Source organism: Orcinus orca, chromosome 2 (genome assembly GCF_937001465.1).
Source record: "Orcinus orca chromosome 2, mOrcOrc1.1, whole genome shotgun sequence".
NCBI lineage: Eukaryota > Metazoa > Chordata > Mammalia > Artiodactyla > Delphinidae > Orcinus > Orcinus orca.
In genome coordinates, this window is record NC_064560.1 from 105683520 (window position 1) to 105703297 (window position 19778).

The 19778-nt window shown below is 45.3% G+C and overlaps 1 protein-coding gene across 3 annotated transcripts in view; it reads left to right on the forward strand.

Annotated features, from left to right (window-relative positions):
* The window catches only part of MYO5C (myosin VC), a 118645-nt gene that overhangs the window by 24150 nt on the left and 74717 nt on the right, over nt 1-19778 (forward strand). For all 3 annotated transcript variants that reach the window (XR_004477959.2, XM_004281666.3, XM_049705965.1), the window contains exons 6-11: nt 450-593; nt 1345-1426; nt 2580-2687; nt 10465-10571; nt 13606-13871; nt 18645-18726. Coding sequence is in view for 2 of the 3 variants with exons in the window: in XM_004281666.3 (XP_004281714.2) it covers nt 450-593; nt 1345-1426; nt 2580-2687; nt 10465-10571; nt 13606-13871; nt 18645-18726 (789 nt within the window). In the remaining variant the exon portion in view is untranslated. The remainder of the gene's footprint in view (nt 1-449; nt 594-1344; nt 1427-2579; nt 2688-10464; nt 10572-13605; nt 13872-18644; nt 18727-19778) is intronic.

Below are 19778 nucleotides of genomic sequence, written 5' to 3' on the forward strand. Positions count from 1 at the left end.
TAAAGGTTGGATGAAGGATGTAGACTTTGAATTGAGCATCTCTAATATTTTAGGCATAGATGAGTTGAGGCACTGTATATTATCTCATTTAATTCTCCCAGCTCTGTAAGATGCATACTTCCCCATATTACAGCTAGAGAAATTGAGACTTGGAAAGATGGAATAACTTTTCTAGCATCACACAGATAGTAAAAAAAGGAACCTGGGGCCTTGAAACATCAGAACCCGTGTGTTTTCTCATCCCGCTCAGTGTCTACCAGTAAGATTGAGGAGAGCCTTGAGGTGAGACTGAGGAGACCTAAGGATGTGTCTTATTCCTTGCGAGCCCCTGCCTCCCGGCTGCCCTCTATAATCAGACTTTTCCCCAGCATACAGGACTGGATTTTACTGTAACTGCTCCAATAATATTGATGCAAAGGTTTTTTTAATGTTGTTACTATGTTTTGTAGGCTGTTGGAAATGCCAAGACCACCCGCAATGACAACAGCAGTCGGTTTGGGAAATACACAGAAATCAGTTTTGATGAGAGAAATCAAATTATAGGAGCCAACATGAGAACTTACCTGCTGGAGAAATCCAGAGTTGTCTTTCAAGTAAGGATAAAAATATTAAATTTCCTTTTCCCCAAATTTTGTAGTATGGTTCACATTCATATATTCATTAGACAACCTACATTGTTCTGTGACTTGAAGAATACAGTTTTCCTATATTTCATTTGCAGTTTGGGTTATTTTTTTTTCTATTTCTTAAAAATGAAAATTGATGAGTAGGTGCAGTATTAGTGGAATTATATGGTTGAGGGAAAAGTTTATGACTTTCAGTTTTAGGCACGTAAGTCCTTAGCATTTAAAAATCAAGTTTATCTTTCTAGAACACAAAGACTACTTGAAATAGACAAAGCTGTTAGACTGGCTTTTGTATCAGGAAGGGAATGGGATCAGATCTAGAGAGGCGGGGTTTAAGAAAAAGGCTTCTGTCCATAAAATGGAGAAAATTCTCATCATTTTGGCCCAGAAGGAGAGTAACAGTAAACCTTGTATTGCAGGGAGCTTCTTTAAAATTTCACCTGGTACTAACTACATTATTTCCATTTCGTAGAACGTTTCGTTTAATAACATTTTCTCTGTGGTGGTTATTTGGAAGGTGATCTTGGGCCACCAGTTCTCCCTTTGTGAGCCAGTGGAGGCAAGAAGTTGGGTCACAGCAAAAACACACGTAGACGTACGTGTCCATGAGAGCAGAACTGTCAATCCAGATTAGCCATCTAAGACCCTCTTGTTGAAAACCTCACATTTTCATTTGTAAAGGGCTTGTGTAATTTCAGGGCTTTTCTTTATTTTACAGTCAGAAAATGAGCGAAATTACCACATTTTCTATCAGCTTTGTGCATCTGCACAGCAGTCGGAATTTAAACATCTTAAATTGGGTACGTAATGCATGGTGTGTGGAAGAGTCTCTTTTTTACGTAGGAATTTAAATTCTAGGTTAATTCCATCTTCTTATGATATCGTCACTTTAAAAAAAAAAAAGTATTCTGTCCAAAAACATAAGATCCTTGGGTTCCAGGGGTGGACTTGATGCATTTAACTAAGGAGATAGATTAGTTAGGGGCAAAGTGAGTCCAGGAATAGGGGACTCCTTCAACTCCAGGGTTCTTTTCAAAATTCCAGAGTGATTGTGGTCCATCCAGCTAGAATTACCTGAAGAAGGCCTTCTGGGCCTTACTGATCTAAGACCACTGGGACTTACTGATCTAAGTCCCCAAACTTTTCTTTTTATCTGAACTTCTTGGATGGTCATTTTTCTAACAGCTATGACATATTTCCGTGTCTTCTGAGACAGAATACCTCTATCATAATTTGAATTTCCTTGATGACTCAAAATCATTATTAATCATAACCATAATTAATGAGCTGTTTGTCGGTTCGTGCAAATGGCCCAACTCCGGTGGTATCTCGGCTCTCCTGTCTTGGTCGTTTGTGCCATGTTGGTAGACAGAATTGTCTAGTGTCTCGGAGTTGAATGCACACTCCCTAATCCTGGAGAACTTACTTGCACTTGTAGAATCTAAGTTTCTTCAGATTTCGTATAATGATAATATCCATGCCTTGTCTGCCAAATAGAATGTGAAGAGCAAACATGGAAGAGCTTTCTGAAGGCTCCCCTACTATTCAAATATTAGATGCATATATGGTTATTATCTTGACCATAGTGATGTTTTTATAACGGTATATGTTTATCAAAACTTATCCAGTTTTCTACAGTTAATCGTACGTTCAGTAAATCTCAGTAATGCTGTATAAAATTATTAGGTATGGGAACAAAAACCATGAGCTCTGGAGTCAGGCGGTGTTTTAATTCTTGCCCTGGGGTCAGCTGTGGGTCCATGAGCAGGCCACTTCACTTTTCTGAGCCTCAGCTTCTGAGTCAGCAACGTAGAATTCTAAGGAATAAGTGGAAAGACATTTGTAAAGTGCTTAAGATAGCACATTAAGTGTGAACTTTTCTTCTTGCTTCTGATGTACATGTATGTTCAAATTTCTGTGTCACAGATATCACAGCCTTACTTTTGATTTCAGGGAGTGCAGAAGAATTTAATTATACGAGAATGGGGGGCAGTACCATCATTGAGGGCGTGAATGACAGAGCCAACATGATAGAGACTCAGAAGACTTTCACACTACTGGGTAAGTGAAAGCATCCTATCCCAGGAGTGGCCATTTTCTCCAAAAAGGCTGGGATGCCCAGCATGCATGTGTTCTGAAGACACCTAATAAATTCTAATTTTAAGATGAGCCAATCAAAAACCATATTTGGAGGCCAAGCGGTCAGAAAGGTGCTTTTCCCTTAAAAGATATAGAAATCAACTCTGTGCTCTATGATGACCTAGACGGGTGGGATTGAAGAGGGCGTGAGAGGGAGGGGATATATGTAATACATATAGCTGATTCACATTGTTGTATAGCAGAAACTAACACAACATTGTAAAGCAACTATATGCCAATAAAAATGAATGAATGAATGAATAAATAATTTTAAAAACCCTATGGCAGGGACTTCCCTGGTGGTCCAGTGGTAAAGAATCCACCTTGCAATGCAGGGGACGCGGGGTCGATCCCTAGTCAGGGAACTAAAATCCCACATTCCACCAGGCAACTAAGCCCGTGTGCCACAATTACTGAGCTCATATGCCTCAACTAGAGAGCCTGAGTGCTGTAAACTACAGAGCCCACATGCTCTGAAGCTGTGCTCCACAACTACAGAGCCCACGCACTCTGGAACCCGTGTGCACAACTACAGAGCCCACACACCCTGGAGCCTGTGCACCACAACTAGAGAAGAGAAAACCTGCATGCCACAACTAGAGAGAAGCCCTCATGCCGCTATGAAGAGCCCGCTCGCCACAACAAAAGATCCCCGATGCCTCAACGAAGATCCTGTGTGCTGCAACTAAGACCCGAGACAGCCAAAAAAATAAATAAATAAAATCCTTAAAAAAAAAGAAACCTTATGGAAGGGGCACCAAATTATAACAGTAGTCAAAGTATTCTTCACCTCCATGGGCTCACAGTAAAAAAAAGTTTTACTGGGCTTCCTTGGTGGTGCAGTGGTTGAGAGTCCGCCTGCCGATGCAGGGGACATGAGTTCGTGCCCCGGTCTGGGAAGATCCCACATGCTGTGGAGCAGCTAGGCCCGTGAGCCATGGCCGCTGAGCCTGCGCATCCGGAGCCTGTGCTCCGCGGCGGGAGAGGCCACAACAGTGAGAGGCCCGCGTACCGCAAAAAAAAAAAAAGTTAAGAATATTCTTGGGAGGGTGGGATGAATTGGGAGATCGGGATTGACACATATACACTAATATGTATAATAGATAACTAATGAGAACCTGCTGTATAGCACAGGGAACTCCACTTCACTGTACAGTAGAAACTAACACAACATTGTAAAACAACCATACCCCAATTTAAAAAAAAAAGGAAAAAAGAATATCCTTGAAGAAGCAATAAAAATAATTAATTTTATTAAAAAATAAATAAATGATCTTAACTAAGAGTATAACTCTTTGAGGAACAGTGACTTATTGCCAGTGGTTCTGAATACTAGAATGTCAGATCACCTGAGAAGATTTTTTTTTAAATTCTAATATCTAGATATCACCCCAGACCTACTAAATCTGAATGAGAATATTTGAGAACAATGATATACCTAAAAGAGAGGAAATAATCATGTAGAAGCTTCTCATTCTAATATGTGAACTGTGTGAAAACCTCGAGATAGACCTTTCAAATAAAAAGTGTCTAACTTTGGGCTTCTTCCTTTCCATCAGGAATTTATGAGCTAGCATTCAATTTCTACCCTAATCAGTCGTTCTAACAAAACTTCTAATTTTAAAAAGATCAGATCTTTTTTTTGCCACAAAATTTAATTTTGCAAAGTTCACTTAAACTGAACAAAAGAAAATCTTTGTAGAGAAATATGCAGCTCTTAATGTTGCTCCACATGCATGCATTGGACATGGCTATGAGTCCTCTAAGAACAAGAGCTTTATCTTTCTTAAAATGACAATTTATTATTATCTCTTGTGATTCCGGGCTGACTGGGCTCACCTGGGCACTTCTTACTTGGGGATTCTCGTATGATGGTGGCAAGGGCTGGATCAGCTGAGGGCTTCTTCTCTCACATGGGCTGGCATGGCTAGAATTATTGAGGGCTGGGTGGGCATTTCTCTTCCTCCATGTGTCCTTCCTCACAGCATGCCGGTCACATGTGGCTAGCTTCTCCCAGAGCTAGTTCCAACAGGCTCAGGTGGACTCTGCAGGTTTTTTTATGAACCAGCCTCCTCGGAAGCAGTGCAGCATCACTGCTGCTGTGTGCTAATAATCAAAAGCAAGGCATAGGGCCAGCTCAGACCCTTGACCCACGGGGAGAAAACTACACAGGGCATGAACAATGGGAGGGTAATGCATTGGGGGTCATCGCTAGAGAGTAGCCAGCACAGTAGCTGTTGGGGATGTTGTGAGGATTAAGAGGTAACGTCTCTTGGTTTATGAACTGTGGCATGCTCTATCAGAATGAGAGATCAGTACACATTTAATGAAAGCATGACCTCAAAGTATGAATCACTAAAAAATGTCCTAGGCCAGAGGTTGGCAGATTGCAGCCTGTTTTTGTAAATAAAGTTTTATTGGAACACAGCCACACTCATTTAAGTAGGATCTATGGCCGTTTTCATGCTATGGTGGCAGAGTTGAGTACTTGTGCCATAGACTCTATAGCCTGCAAAGCCTAATAAGGAAACGTTTGCTGACCCTTGTCCTAGGTGACAGAGTGAGCATAGTTGATGGGTTCCTTATAGTTTTCTTGCAATTTGTGAAAAGATTCGTGGGTGGAGTCATGAAGCTAAGCTTCAACCCCAGTGCATTTAAACATGGATGTCCCCTGAGGACCCCTGGCCAGGCAAAGAAGTTTGAGCAGGCTTTGGAGGTCTGTTTGCTGCGGTGGAGTAGATTCATGCATGGAACTCACTAACTTTGAGATTGCCATCATCCTGTGACCCCCACAGCCAATAATCTCATGCTGTGTGTTGATTTCATGGTCTCTAAACCTGCGTTGTCCAACACAGTTAAGTACTAGCCACAAGTGACTGTTTACATTAATTAAAATGAAATAAATTTTAAAATTCATTTCTCAGTTGCACTAGACATGTTTCAAATGCTCATAACCATATGTAGCTAAGAGCTGCCATATTGTTCAGCACAGATAAAGAACATTTCATCCCCAAGGAAAGTTCTATCCAATAGCATGTCTCCAACAATGTGAATATCTCGTGTATACTGCTTGTCCCATTGGCTGTGTCCTCTTGTTTGTGTCTCAGTGTTATCATCTTAGACAGAGACCCCCCTCAAGGGCAGATTGCCCAACACGAATCATACATAGGCTTATAACACATTCGGGCAGATACCTTTTTTAAATGTCATTGCTAAACACATACTTGTTGGTTGATTTGTCCATTGCTGTGGTTTGCTCTGGAGACAGTTTGGAGAAACAGACAAGGTTAGCAGTGAGGTCATCTAGTTCAGTACACAAATCCACTTCACAACACGCCCAGTAAGCAGACTTCTGGGATCCGCTCAGACTTCTTTGCCTGGTGCAGGGTCATAGGGAACCATCACTTTTATACACCCTGGGGTGAGCTAAGGCAGCTTCATGACTCCGCAGGTCTTTTCACACACTGCAGTGGTCACTGGCGGTACACTGCTTAGCCATGATACACCCGGTGTGATTGTAACTTTGGCTGGTTCCCTAACCCTTCTAGGCCTTAGTTTCCCCCTCTGTAAAATGGGAACAGTACTAGTACTTTATATAGTTGTTGCAAGCATTAGACGAGGTGATATGTAGAAAGTACGAAGGATAATGCCTGCTGCAGAGCTTCATTTGCTTTCCCTTCTGGCTCTGCTTCTGAGGTACTAAAATGGTTCTGAGACCCAATTCCAGTGTGTGCTGGGGGGGGAGGGGGAGGGTGGGCGGGGTCCCCACACCAAGCGATTCTCTGGACACCAGCTGGGTGTCCTACAATTCGCCTCAATTCTGACACTATCTACCTGGAGAAAGCCTCAGATCCCACAGGCTGAGGGCTCAGTTCCACAGGACTGCCCCCAGCCCACCCCGCTTCAGATCAGGTCGTCACCTGTGATTGTAACCGAATGGCTGTAAATCACAGGTTCCCACAACCACCTCCTTGGGTTCAATTAATTTGCTAGAGCAGCTCACAGAACGCAGAGAAACATTTTACTTCCTAGATCATCAATTTATTATAAAAGGATAGAACTCAGGAACAGTCATTTGGAACAGATACACAGGGGCAAGTATGTGGGAAGGAGCACAGAGCTTCCATGCTGTCTGAGTGTGTCACTCTCCACAATCCCCACGCATTCACCTGGGGGCTTGCAAACCTCGTGCTTTGGGGTTTTTATGGAGACTTCATTACATAGGCACCGTTGATTAAATCACTGGCCGTTGGCAGTTAGTTCAACTTCTAGCCCCTCTCTGCTCCCTGGAGTTTGAGGGGTGAGACTGAAAGTTCCAACTCTCAATCACAGGGTTGTTTCCCCTGGCAACCGGCCCCCATCCTCACATGACCTAGGGGCATTCCAAAATTGCCTCATTAACAAAAGACATCTTAATCTCTCTCAGAAGTTAGGAAGTTCCCCGGGTTTTAGAAGTTCTGTGTGTTAAGAAACTGGATGAAGCCCAAGTATATACTACTTAGTTTAAAACACAATATCACAGGTACTTTAGCTAGCCACAATTTACCCACTGAGGAAGCAGAATGGGGGTGTATTTTGATCAAGAGCTCATTTCCTTTGTTCTTCTGCTGACTCTCATTTAATTCATCCTTTGATCTTTGCCTAGCCATTAAGATCTCTGACAGAAAGAATACTCTGGAAACAGACCTATCCTGGACCTCAGGCTCAAGAAACTTGACCACTATGTTTCTCACTGAAATCTACCTCAGGCCAGTGGCGCTTTTGCAGTGATTTTATCTTACTAAAAGTAATTACTTAAGTGAGGTCTTAAGTTCTTTCTTTGACATCATTGCTTTGCAGTTGTTATTTCACTTTTGTCAGCTTTGGAAAGCATGGGGTAAGTAAACAATGGATCATACAGAGAGTGGGAGTGCCAGAGCAGATTCCCAAACTTTGTATATTTAGTTGCTTTTCTTCATCACTTACCTGTCATTTATCATGGTGATGCTCAGGGGTTTATTTCTGTTAGAATCACCTGTCCTTCAAATGTAGGCATTAGCGTGAAATGGAACAGCTGCAGATGCCTGGACTCAGATTGAACTGGAGGCTTCCATGTAATTTTTTTTTTAAATTTTTATTGGAGTATAGTTGTTTTACAATATTATGTTAGTTTCTACTATACAGCAAAGTGAATCAGCTATACGTATACATATATCCCCTCTTCTTGGGATTTTCTTCCCATTTAGGTCACCACACAGCACTGAGTAGAGTTCCCTGAGCTATACAGTAGCTTCTCATTAGTTATGTATTTTATACATAGTATCAATAGTGTATATGTGTCAATCCCAATCTCCCAATTCATCTCCACCCCCGCCCTTTCCTCCTTGGTATCCATACGTTTGTTCTCTATGTCTGTGTCTCTATTTCCATTTTGTAGATAAGGTTGTCTATACCAATTTGTTCAGATTCCACATGTATGTGTTAATATACGATATTTGTTTTTCTCTTTCTGACTTACGTCACTCTGTATGACAGTCTCTAGGTCCATCCCCGTCTCTACAAATGACCCAATTTCATTCCTTTGTATGGCTGAGTAATATTACATTGTATATATGTGCCACATCTTCTTTATCCATTCCTCTGTTGATGGACATTTAGGTTGCTTCCGTGTCCTGGCTATTGTAAATAGTGCTGCAATGAACATTGGGCTGCATGTGTCTTTTTGAGTTAATGGTTCTCTCTGGGTATATGCTCAGTAGTGGGATTGCTGGGTCATATGGTAGTTCTAATTTTAGGTTTTTAAGGAACCTCCATACTGTTCTCCATAGTGGCTGTATCAATTTACATTCCCACCAACAGTGCAAGAGGGTTCCCTTTTCTCCACACCCTCTCCAGCATTTATTGTTCATAGATTTTTTGGTGATGGCCACTCTGAGTGGTGTGAGGTGATACCTCATTGTAGTTTTGATTTGCATTTCTCTAATAATTAGTGATGTTGAACATCTTTTCATGTGTTTGTTGGCCATCTCTGTGTCTTCGTTGGAGAAATGTCTATTTAGGTCTTCCACCCATATTTTGATTGGGTTTTTTTTTTTTGATATTGAGCTGCATAAGCTGCTTGTATATTTTGGAGATTAATCCTTTGTCAGTTGCTTTGTTTGCAAATCTTTTCTCCCATTCTGAGGGTTGTCTTTTCATCTTGTTTATGGTTTCCTTTGCTGTGCAAAAGCTTTTAAGTTTCATTAGGTCCCATAGGTTTGAAATCTTTTATGACTTTGATTTTGTGTGATCTTAGTAGAGTGAAGTCTCTCCAGGTTTGGAAATTATTTAAGAATGTGACCTAGCTGCTATTGAAATAGTCCAGATGTCCTCAAGTCAGAAGCAGCAGGTGGCTGCAGTGGCTCTTACGGGGCATTTAGGACCTGCTGCTCTTTTGCTGGAGGAGTCGAGGGTCTCCTGTTAACTGAAAAAAGTGCACAACCTAAAAGTTGAGAATTATGTTTTATTTGGAGGACAAAACTGAGGACTTAAGCCTGGCACACAGCCTCTCAGCTAGCTCTGAGGGACTGCTCCCAAGAGGTAAGGGAGGAGCCAGGATATGTAGGAGTTTTAAGTCAGAACATCAAAAGGTTACTGTTAATTAAAGAAAACCAGACATCTCAAATTAAGGAATTTGGTACTTTTCTATTTATGGGAAGATACAAGAGTGTGGATTCATTGAAATCATTCCTTTGATACGCACCTTAGCTATCTAGGACCCATATCCTGCTTTTCTCCATCCGGAATCCCCTCAGGGTGCACCATTGTGGGCAGCGATAGTGGCTGATGGTCTGATGGCCACAGCACCCATTGTTTGATGATAGGGCAGGCAACATTTTTCATTCACAAGTGATATTCCACATACATTGGTCGGGGTCCCATCGAGGAAACATGGGGCACATTCAAATAGGATAAAAGGAGGAGGGTTTATTTATGAAGGGAGCAACTACAAACTGTGTGGGGCTAAGGGGGCTCCGAGGAGCAGTAGGGACCTGGAAACAGCAGCCCTTTCTGTTCAGGCACAGAGCCTGAAGGGAAGGGTGGGGAAAGTCAGCGCTGACTCGGAACAGTAACATTCTGACAGTTGGCAACACAGCCAGCCTGAGGCAACTTTGCAGGGAAAGAGATGGGGAGATGTACCCAGCACCTGTCTCCTCCTGCTCTCTGATCTCCTGCCAGGGTCCCCACTGGTCAAACCCCACCAGAACCCATTGCCTTGGTCCAAACAGGCCAGTCCCCTGGGGCAGAGAGCAGGGTGCAGAGCTGGAGGGGCAAATGAAATCCTTCCAGCACCCACCATAAAAAGCATCCAGAGAGCTTATGAGCAAAAAAAAAAAAAAATGAACAAGAAAGCACAGCACACAGAATGAATGAGAGCTGGTTCTTCCAGGAACCTGACGTGAAGTCATTACTCAGATACTAATTTTTGTGTTGAACTTCCTAGCAGCCACAGCAAAAGGGAAACCTGGTGGGTTGTACAGCTCACATTGTGTGTCTGCACACGTCAAACTAGAAAGACAGTGAACTGGATTTTCCCTGGGGTCTACTCATTGTTGCCTGTCCCAGCTCTTGGCACTGATGGTACTAGAGTGTCATGAGAGAATTCAGGTGTTTATCTTACTAGTAACTGAGCAAGAGAAGAAATGCAGTATTCCTAATTTGGGAAAAATTTTGTTTTCAGGTTTCAAGGAAGATTTTCAGATGGATGTTTTTAAGATCCTGGCAGCCATCCTACATCTGGGCAACGTGCAGATCATAGCAGTGGGCAACGAGAGATCGGCGGTCAGTGTAAGATATGTGTTTGCTTCACCCTTCCTGTGTTGGGAGGATTATCAGTAGAAACCTCTCATGGTTACCCTGCTTTTGCATTTTAGCACCAGGCACATTGGGCCTACTGGGGAGACCAGTTCAACACGAACAAGGAAGGTAGGAGTTTCCATGGGTTACCTTCAAAGAGTAAAGCTTCTTCCCCTTGCAACAGTAGAGAAGGGGAAAATGCATTCTCTGTTTTTCTTTTATTCAACAAATTTTTACTGAGTGCCTACTCTGTGCCAGACACTGTTATAGGCTCTGGAGAAACAGCAGTGAACAAAACAAGATCAGAAGGCCTTCATGAAGCTTATGATCTGGGGGAAGGAAGTGGAGGAGGGGGAGACACAATAAACAGTTACAGGCTCTGGCAGCTGGCGATAGCCATTAAAAAGGAAAATGAAGCAGAGTAGGGGTGGGGCAGGGCTGTGCCTTTTGTATCTGGCATTCAGAGAAAGCCTTTCTAATTCCATAAGGAAGTGAATTGTGTCACTTCACACACACACTTCGAGGAAGAACATTTGAAGTAGAGGGAACAGCAGGTGCAAAGGCCCTAAGGCAGGAAGTGTTATTGGAAAAATAGCCAAAAGATTGGTAAATGCAGAAAGGAGTGAGAGAAAGGAGGGATGGGGGCCATAGATGAGGCCAGAAAATGGGGGTAGGCAGGAGGGAAATGTGCAGATCATGCAGGGCCTTAAGGGCACTGGACAGTTTTAGTAGAAAGGACACCTCCTACCTCCTGACACATGCCTGATTCAGACACCAGTGGTGCTCTCTATGGAAATATATTCCCATGTAAGTTTTGTGACGGATTTCTTTATTTAATGGACACAAGATAAGTTTATGTGTGTGTCTCTTTAGCAACAAATGTTATATGAGTGGTGATTCTTGCTGGGGTATGTGTTTGCTTATTCTCAACAATATCCATGTAAAGAGGACAGTCACACAGTTAAAAATGTTTCTCTGAAATGCAAAATCTTGTCGTTAAAGCTTTGTATTAACATATGTGTCTTAGTCATCTCTGGTTGCCATAACAAAATACCACAGGCTGGGTGGCTTAACAACAGAAATTTATTTTCTCACAGTCCTGGAGGCTGAAGGTCCAAGATCAAGGTGCCAGCATGGTTGAACTCTTGGTGAGGGCCCTCTTCCTAGCTTGCAAACAGCTGCCTTCTTGCTGTGTCCTCACACGGCAGAGAGAGAGAGACAGCAAGCTCTAGTCTCTTTTCTTATAAGGACACTAATCCTATCATGGGGGCCCCATCTGCATGACCTCATCTAAACCTAATTACCTCCTAAAAGCCCCTAATTACCTCCTAAAAGCCCCAAATACCATCACATTGGAGGTTAGGGCTTCAACATATGAGTTTTTCATATGACTGAAACAAACATTCAGTCCATAACAATATCTACTTTCATGTCCCCAAAACAACAGATGGGAACAATTGTTAATTTTGTACACCTGGTAATTTCTCAGCTCTGGGACCTGCGGTTTAAGGGGAGAGACCGCTGAGCAGAAATGGAGGGTGTGTTTTTGGCCTGTTGCCCTATGACCAGGAAGTAATTCTCCTCCCTCTCCTCAGATTCCTACACTAAGCGCCCCGCCCCCATCGCCACCAATATCCAGCCCTGACAGAGTCAGTCAGTTCACAAAGGAATGGGAAGTTTGGAGAAAGGTGATGGTAGGCCTGGAATGTGTGTAGGTGTGGTTTTCCCTCTGGATACTGGCTCATTTACCCCAGAAATGGGCTGCTGCACTTTTTCTTCTGAAACTCCCATGATTTCCACCCAACAAATGCCCTTGTTTTGAACTCTGTCCTGTGAAGTTTGTTGTGAAGGTAGTATTTTGGAGGAGGAGTTAAAATTGATAGACTAAAAATCCTTTGTCTATCAATCTTAGGAGACAGATTCCACAAAAAAGATGTCAAATCTTTGTAGAAAATTATCAGTCCTGTAATTTTCAGTCATTTGCATCAAGAACTTGAAATATTGGGCAAATTCAATCGGATAAAGCCAGATTACTTTTTTGTTTTTGTTTTTTTTTTTTGCGGTACGCGGGCCTCTCACTGTTGTGGCCTCTCCCATTGCGGAGCACAGGCTCCGGATGCGCAGGCTCAACGGCCATGGCTCACGGGCCCAGCCGCTCCGCGGCATGCGGGATCCTCCCGGACCGGGGCACGAATCTGCGTCCCCTGCATCGGCAGGTGGACTCTCAACTGCTGCGCCACCAGGGAAGCCTTCTGATGCTTTTTAAGTGCAATCATGTGGTTTTCCCGATTGGCTGAGATGCTGTCTACAGATCAGCCTGCCTCAGAAGTTCCCCTTCCCGAGAGGAATGATGGTGTGCAGTCACATGGGATCACATCTCCTTGCCTAGTGATAAGGACCCCTCGTCCATGCTGTCTGAAGACAAACAGGAGGAGAACTCTCCTTGCCTGCTGGCCAGTGGGGCAGCTCTCCTGTCCAGGCTTGGGAGAGAAATAAGATTCACTTTGTACGTCCAGGAAGAGTCCCCACCACAGCCCTCAAGTTGGCTGGGAAGCTACTTTAGTCCAGGGAGCCCACCATGTTCTCTCTGACAATGACACCTAGGTACCTCCTGGGCCAGACCCCCCGGGCAAATCCCAACAACACAAGGAGGGACAGGGTGAGTGTAGGCTCTGGCAGGTGGCCTGGATGTGATGCAAAGGGAAGAGAGGTTTCCAGGCTGTGTCCACATGCACAGGAGAGGGGAGAGGATTGCTTCTGTGGCCTAAATCACTACTGACATTCTTTGGCCAGAACGAAAATCCAGGTGTGACCAAGCCCAGGGCTGCCTGGCATCACCACAGCGGTGCCCTGCCAGGGACCAGGTGCAGGCTGAGTGCCACTGCAGGTCCTCCTGCTTCACTCCCAGACCTGGCTCTGTGTCCTAAGGCCTGGTCATGCAGAGGCCGAGGGGCCTGGCTGAGTGGGCCAGTGCCGGTTTAGATGGCCCGATGGCCCTGACGGGGCTTGTGTCTTGCTTTTGAAGGAGGACGGCAGTCACCTGGAGGTGTTCTGTGAGCTCCTGGGCCTGGACAGTGTCAGAGTCGCTCAGTGGCTGTGTAATCGCAAAATCATCACAAACTCCGAGACGGTGGTGAAACCCATGACCAGGTCCCAGGCCATCAACGCCAGGGATGCGCTGGCCAAAAAGATCTACGCTCAGCTGTTTGACTTCATTGTGGAGAGAATTAATCAAGCCTTGCAGTTTTCAGGCAAGCAGCACACTTTTATTGGTGTTTTGGACATTTATGGGTAAGAGTCTCTTCAATGAGCTTGTCTTTCCTCATTTTAATATCGTCGAATGCCTGTTATTTTTACGTCATTTTGTTCTGGTTGCTCTTTTGTGTTTCACATGATCAGAAAGATGGTGTTCAGGGCTTCCCTGGTGGCGCAGTGGTTGAGAGTCCGCCTGCCGATGCAGGGGACACAGATTCGGGCCCCCGTCTGGGAAGATCCCACATGCCGCGGAGCGGCTGGGCCCGTGAGCCATGGCCGCTTAGCCTGCGCGTCCGGAGCCTGTGCTCAGCAGCGGGAGAGGCCGCAACAGTGAGAGGCCCGCGTACCGCAAAAAAAAAAAAAAAAAAAAAGAAAGACGGTGTTCTCTTTTTTTTGCATATATATGGATGTTAAATACAGTCTCCTGGGCTACAGTGTCTTTTTTCTAGGGTATATTAAATAAATTCTAAATCAATAATGGCCAACTTCCAGAGCCACATGCCAGCTGCCATGCTGAGTGGTCTCCGTGCACCTGCACCTTCTTATTCCTCAAACAACCTTATAATTACCCTCGTTTTACAGATGAAACAACTAAGCCTTAGGAAGACACTTTCAGAGTTGCTCTGCTGGTAGGAAAACCCAGCACTGTATGAGGCTCTCACCCACTTCTGTTTCCCTATAGAGGCCCTGTGAGGTGTAGCGCCCTGACATACCTTTCCCATTTCATAGGGTGAAAATAACAGCCCCAGCAGTCCTGCACCTTGCCCACATTCACAGGGCCAGAGGTAGACTCAAACCCAGGCCTTTTACCAACCAGCCTCCTCACACCTAAAGTCTTCTTCCATTCTTGGATCATGAGGGTCATGTGTTTGCCTCATTCTCCAAGAATTCTTTTTTTTAATAAATTTATTTATTTATTTATTTTTGGCTGTGTTGGGTCTTCGCTGCTGCACGCGAAGTTGTGGCAAGCGGGGGCCCCTTTCTGTTGCGGTGCACAGGCTTCTCATTGCAGTGGCTTCTCTTGTTGTGGAGCACAGACTCTAGGCGCACAGGCTTCTGTAGTTGTGGCATGTGGGCTCAGTAGCTGTGGCTTGCGGGCTCTAGAGCGCAGGCTCAGTAGTTGTGGCACATGGCCTTAGTTGCTTCGCAGCATGTGGGATCTTCCCTTACCAGGGCTCGAACCCTTGTCCCCTGCATTGGCAGGTGGCTTCTTAACCACTGCGCCACCAGGGAAGTCCCTCCAAGAATTCTAATACATTTGGGGGACCAAGTTCCCACACTGGGGTTTTTTTCTTGCTTCTTTTCATTGCCCAGTCCTGCTTTTCCAGGTCAGACTTGTGCTAAAGACACTTGTAGAACAGCCAGGAAGAGTGACTGAGGCCTGGCCAGCGTGAGGGGAGTTAGCACCCGGGCTTTTGTTTGTTAGCAACTGGCCTTCAGCACCCAACCCCTTCCCTCTCCCAGGACCCACCCTGGTTTCTCAGGGGGAGGAGGGGCAGATGGTCCCAGGGAAGGCATCACGGAGTATTCCACTGAGATTGGGGAGTATCCCCCCACACCCCGAGAAAAGCAGCTCTCCCTGCCCTTCCCATTTGGAGGGGAGAGCTGTCTGGCCTGCTGGGAGGGCAGGCAGAAGGGGCCGCTGAACTTTTACGCATACAGAGAGAAATTGCTTTTCCCACAGCTCTTTAACGTGAGGCTGTGCCTCAGGGGAGTTCCTTGTTTAACTTAGATTCTAAGTTAATACTGTACATATGACTCCCAATTAATGGTATCTGTCAACAGTTATAAATTAGTGATACATTGCTGGGGTAGTCTAGTAAATTATTTACCTTGTCCGTTCAAAAAAAAAAGGATTTGAGCAGCCAATAATCATTTAAGCAGACTTCTAAACGGGAATAGCCCTGCTTAACAATAGTCTCTCTCATTGTGGTGGAAATGTGACTGTTATATTTTTTCTATTCTTTTCTGTGTTTTTAAAATGTCTTTAAAATAAATAGCCCTTTATTTATTTATTTATTTATTTATTTTTTGCGGTACGCGGGCCTCTCACTGCTGTGGCCTCTCCCGTTGTGGAGCACAGGCTCCGGACGCGCAGGCTCAGCGGCCATGGCTCACGGGCCCAGCCGCTCCGTGGCATGTGGGATCTTCCTGGACCGGGGCACGAACCCGTGTCCCCTGCATCGGCAGGCGGACTCTCAACCACTGCGCCACCAGGGAAGCCCCAGTAGCCCTTTATTTTAAGAATATATTATTTCATTCAAGAACAAATATGCATGTGCCAGGAACTATGTCAGGTGTGATTGTTAAAGAAAGTAGACATGGCTTCTGACCTCTAGGGACTTAAATTTTAGTGGAGGGGGCAGGCAGATACTTAGAGGTTGGGATGATTTCTGGGCAGGGAATAAGTAGATGGATGTGCTGCAGGTTAGCAGGGCAGGAAGAAGAGAGGGGGCAGCTGAGAACAGGGAGCCGTGAGTCAGGAGAATGACAGGGCGGCGTCAGATCCGCAGGCTGATAGACCACTGTCATAAGGAAGTTGAATTTTTGGCTAAGTGGGCAAATCTTTGACAGGAGTAATTGTAAATTTTTAAGAACTTGTTAGAGTAGATCTTAAATTTATATTTTAAAATTAAATTCCTCCTTGGATATTTAAAAAGTAACATGCTCACTGCCACCCATGAATTCATTTCATCCGTCCAAAAAAGTAAGCTCTCCTCTTTAAGTAAGAGTGTTACTGTCTGGGGCGAATCCTTTCACACCTCTCTCCAGTATGCTTATGTCTAGGTGAGCCCTCGTGCATGCACACCTGCAGCTGTTGAGAGAACTGAGCTCAGGGTGACCTGGAAATAAGACAGCCTGAAAAGAAAAGTTACCCTCTGTGAAGGCGATGAAAGCCAAAGCTATGAGCGTTGAGATTTCAGCTTGGAAGAACATGGAGGCCTGTGGTTCCCCAGCCAGTCGGGTATTTATGTTCTCTAGACCCAGAGTTGGAAAGGCCTGGGGCTTGGAGTCAGACCGCAGGGAGTGAGCACGGCACCACACCTGTTGTGTGGCCCCCAGAAAGTCACAGAACCTCTCTGAACCTCAGGTTCGGAGGGGACCTCTCTGGCAGGGTTATTACAAAGGTCAAATGGAAGAAATCGTGAAGATATTTTAAGAACCATAAGGATTGTTCAAATGTGAACAGGAAAACAGTCATTGATGTTCGACATTCCACCCCTGCCCTAGGAAGTCCAGCCTTTGGCCCCAGCTGCGGGCTGCAGGGCATGATGAGGCCCTTTTGTCTCCCCTCCAGGCCCAGCCGTGGCCTGTCTGCAATGTCCAGGCTGGCAGAGCCTCTGGACCACCCAGGGCGCGTGTGGAATGGGGCTGTGAGGACTGTGGGTTCTGCTCCTGTTCCAAGTCACCCTGCAGCTGCCCAGAGGACAGTCCGGGCTCTTAACCTCCCCAGGAATTCTAAACTGAGCCAAACGGGCTCAGTCAAGTGAGATTCCCAGGGGACCCATGGCTGAAGCTGGCAGGAACCTCTCGGGATTAGAGCGATTAAGAACTAAGCCTTTAGGGGGCTTCCCTGGTGGCGCAGTGGCTGAGAGTCCGCCTGCCGATGCAGCGGACACAGGTTCGTGCCCCGGGCCGGGAAGATCCCACATGCCGCGGAGCCTGCGCGTCCGGAGCCTGTGCTCCGCCACGGGAGAGGCCACAACAGTGAGAGGCCCGCGTACCGCAAAAAAAAAAAAGAACTAAGGCTTTAGATGCACCAAGAGCTGGGGTCGAATTGCATGTCTGGCACCACATTGCAATGGTCACCATCTCTTCTGACCCTCGTGTGTAACAGTGGGGTCAGGGCAGCTCTTCACTTAGGGCGATGTTGGGTTAAGTGAGGAGATGAGCATTAATGCTAACAGCTAAAGTACTCAGCCTCCTTCTGGCAGGAGCGCTCATCTGGACAGGTGGTGAATTGGGTGCCCCAGTTTTGTTCAGCCCACATCGTAGAGTGGGGTGATTCACATAAAATCAGCGTTCTGGATTCTCTTGAGAATCAGGTGACCTCACATCCTGACCTGCATTAATCCATGGCCACAGCTGGCTGGAGCTGAGTAGTACCTGCCCGTTGGGCAATCCTGGTTATCATGGGCCCCGCACAGTTCCAGCCTGCCCCCCCATTCTGTCATCTACTGGTCTCCTCTCAGCTTGTGAGTTTGCAGCTCCAGAGACAGACACTGAAAGTCTGAAAAAGGAGGTGGGGCTGTCTGCCTTGGACCTAAAGGGGTCTGCTGGGCTATGGGTATTAGATGGCCTTGCCCTTTTCCTCCAAGGACTGTGAAAGCACCCCTTGGGAGGCAAAACCGTGCTGCCTCTGCGTGCAGCAAAGAGTGGGACAACAGGAAGCAGCATTGCTTTTTCACTGGAAACATAAGTGTTACAGTCAGGTCAGCTCACAGCTCAGTCTGACACTGTCCTCGGACAAATTTTTCAACTTTTCAGTCTTATAAAGTGAGGATAATAGTGCTGATGACAGTGTTATGGTGTGGATTAAATGATATGCCATATTGTACCATGCCTATTTTAATGCCTGCCTCAGGTAGGTGTTTTGTACACACAAGATGCCTTCCTGGGGCAGCCTGGAAAAAGGTGACTTATAAACTGAATGCTAGGATATTTAAACCAGAAGCTTTGAGGCATATTTAAAACTTGCAGAAAACATAGAATACTTTTAAACTGTGAAATCTGTGAAAAAATGCTAACCTATAAATGCATGTATATATCCTTCAAGTTATATCTTAACTTGTTTAAACTGTATTTCAGTTTTGAAACCTTTGATGCGAACAGCTTTGAACAGTTTTGCATCAATTATGCTAATGAAAAGCTGCAACAGCAGTTTAACCTGGTAAGTGACTTTTCTGCCTTCTTGAAACTAGCTCTCAGCCGTGTGTGTGTGTGTGTGTGTGTGTGTGAGTGTGTGAGAGAGAGACAGACACAGACACAGACACAGACACAGACAGAAAGACAGACCATGGAGAGAGGCTCAGTCTGGTTCTTTCCCTCTTCAAATCTTGCTGGATCACTCACATGCTGGGTCACTGCACCATCTTGTGGCCGTATCTTGAAACTGCACCTTCCCATCCTATTTCCTCTTTGTGGAGCCACTTGCCCACTTCTGTTTCAGTTCATCACCTGCCATTCTTGGACACAGGCCACCCGCCCTGCAGCCAGACCAAACCACTTAGTTTCCTGAAGGCTCCAGTCTTTGTGAGCCTCAGCATCTGCACCTGCTGCTCTCTCTGCCACAACCCACCTGCCCCTGTCCTTTCCCCATCCCTTCATCTTCACCTGGAGAACTCCTGCTTGTCATTTGAAATTCAGCTTCTCCCACACAACTCATGAGAAGACAGTGTGACATCATGGAGAGCATGGGCTTTTGCTCAAACTGAACTGGGTTTGAGTCTCAGCTCTACCTCTGGGACCTAGGGTTCTCTGAGCCTCATTTTTCTTATTTTGAAAACAGGTCAGTAGTATCTGCCTAATATCCTCGTAAGGAGAAGACCTAACGTTGAATCATACCCAGCAAATGTTTTTTTGCTTTGCTAGTCCTTGCTCCAGAATTAAGTCATGTATAAGCATAAGATTTCACCCTGTTGCGAATTTGTATTGTTAACATTCTCAAGGATTCCCTGGAAGTTTAGCATTTAATAACTGAAACTAAGATTTATTCCAAGTGGGTGTGCAGCATAACTCACCTGAGGTCGAACTGTGTCTGTAGATCCTGCCCCTCCCAGGACGCCAGTGCCGTCTTGGTCCCCGACATACACGTTCACCTCAACCTCAGAATAACATGTGCAAGACACTTCCTGAAAATAGCATGTCAGAGGCTGCAATTCCATTTTTCTCTCTTTTTATTCTGCTTTTCCTCCTCTTCCACTTCATCCTCCTTCTCCCCCG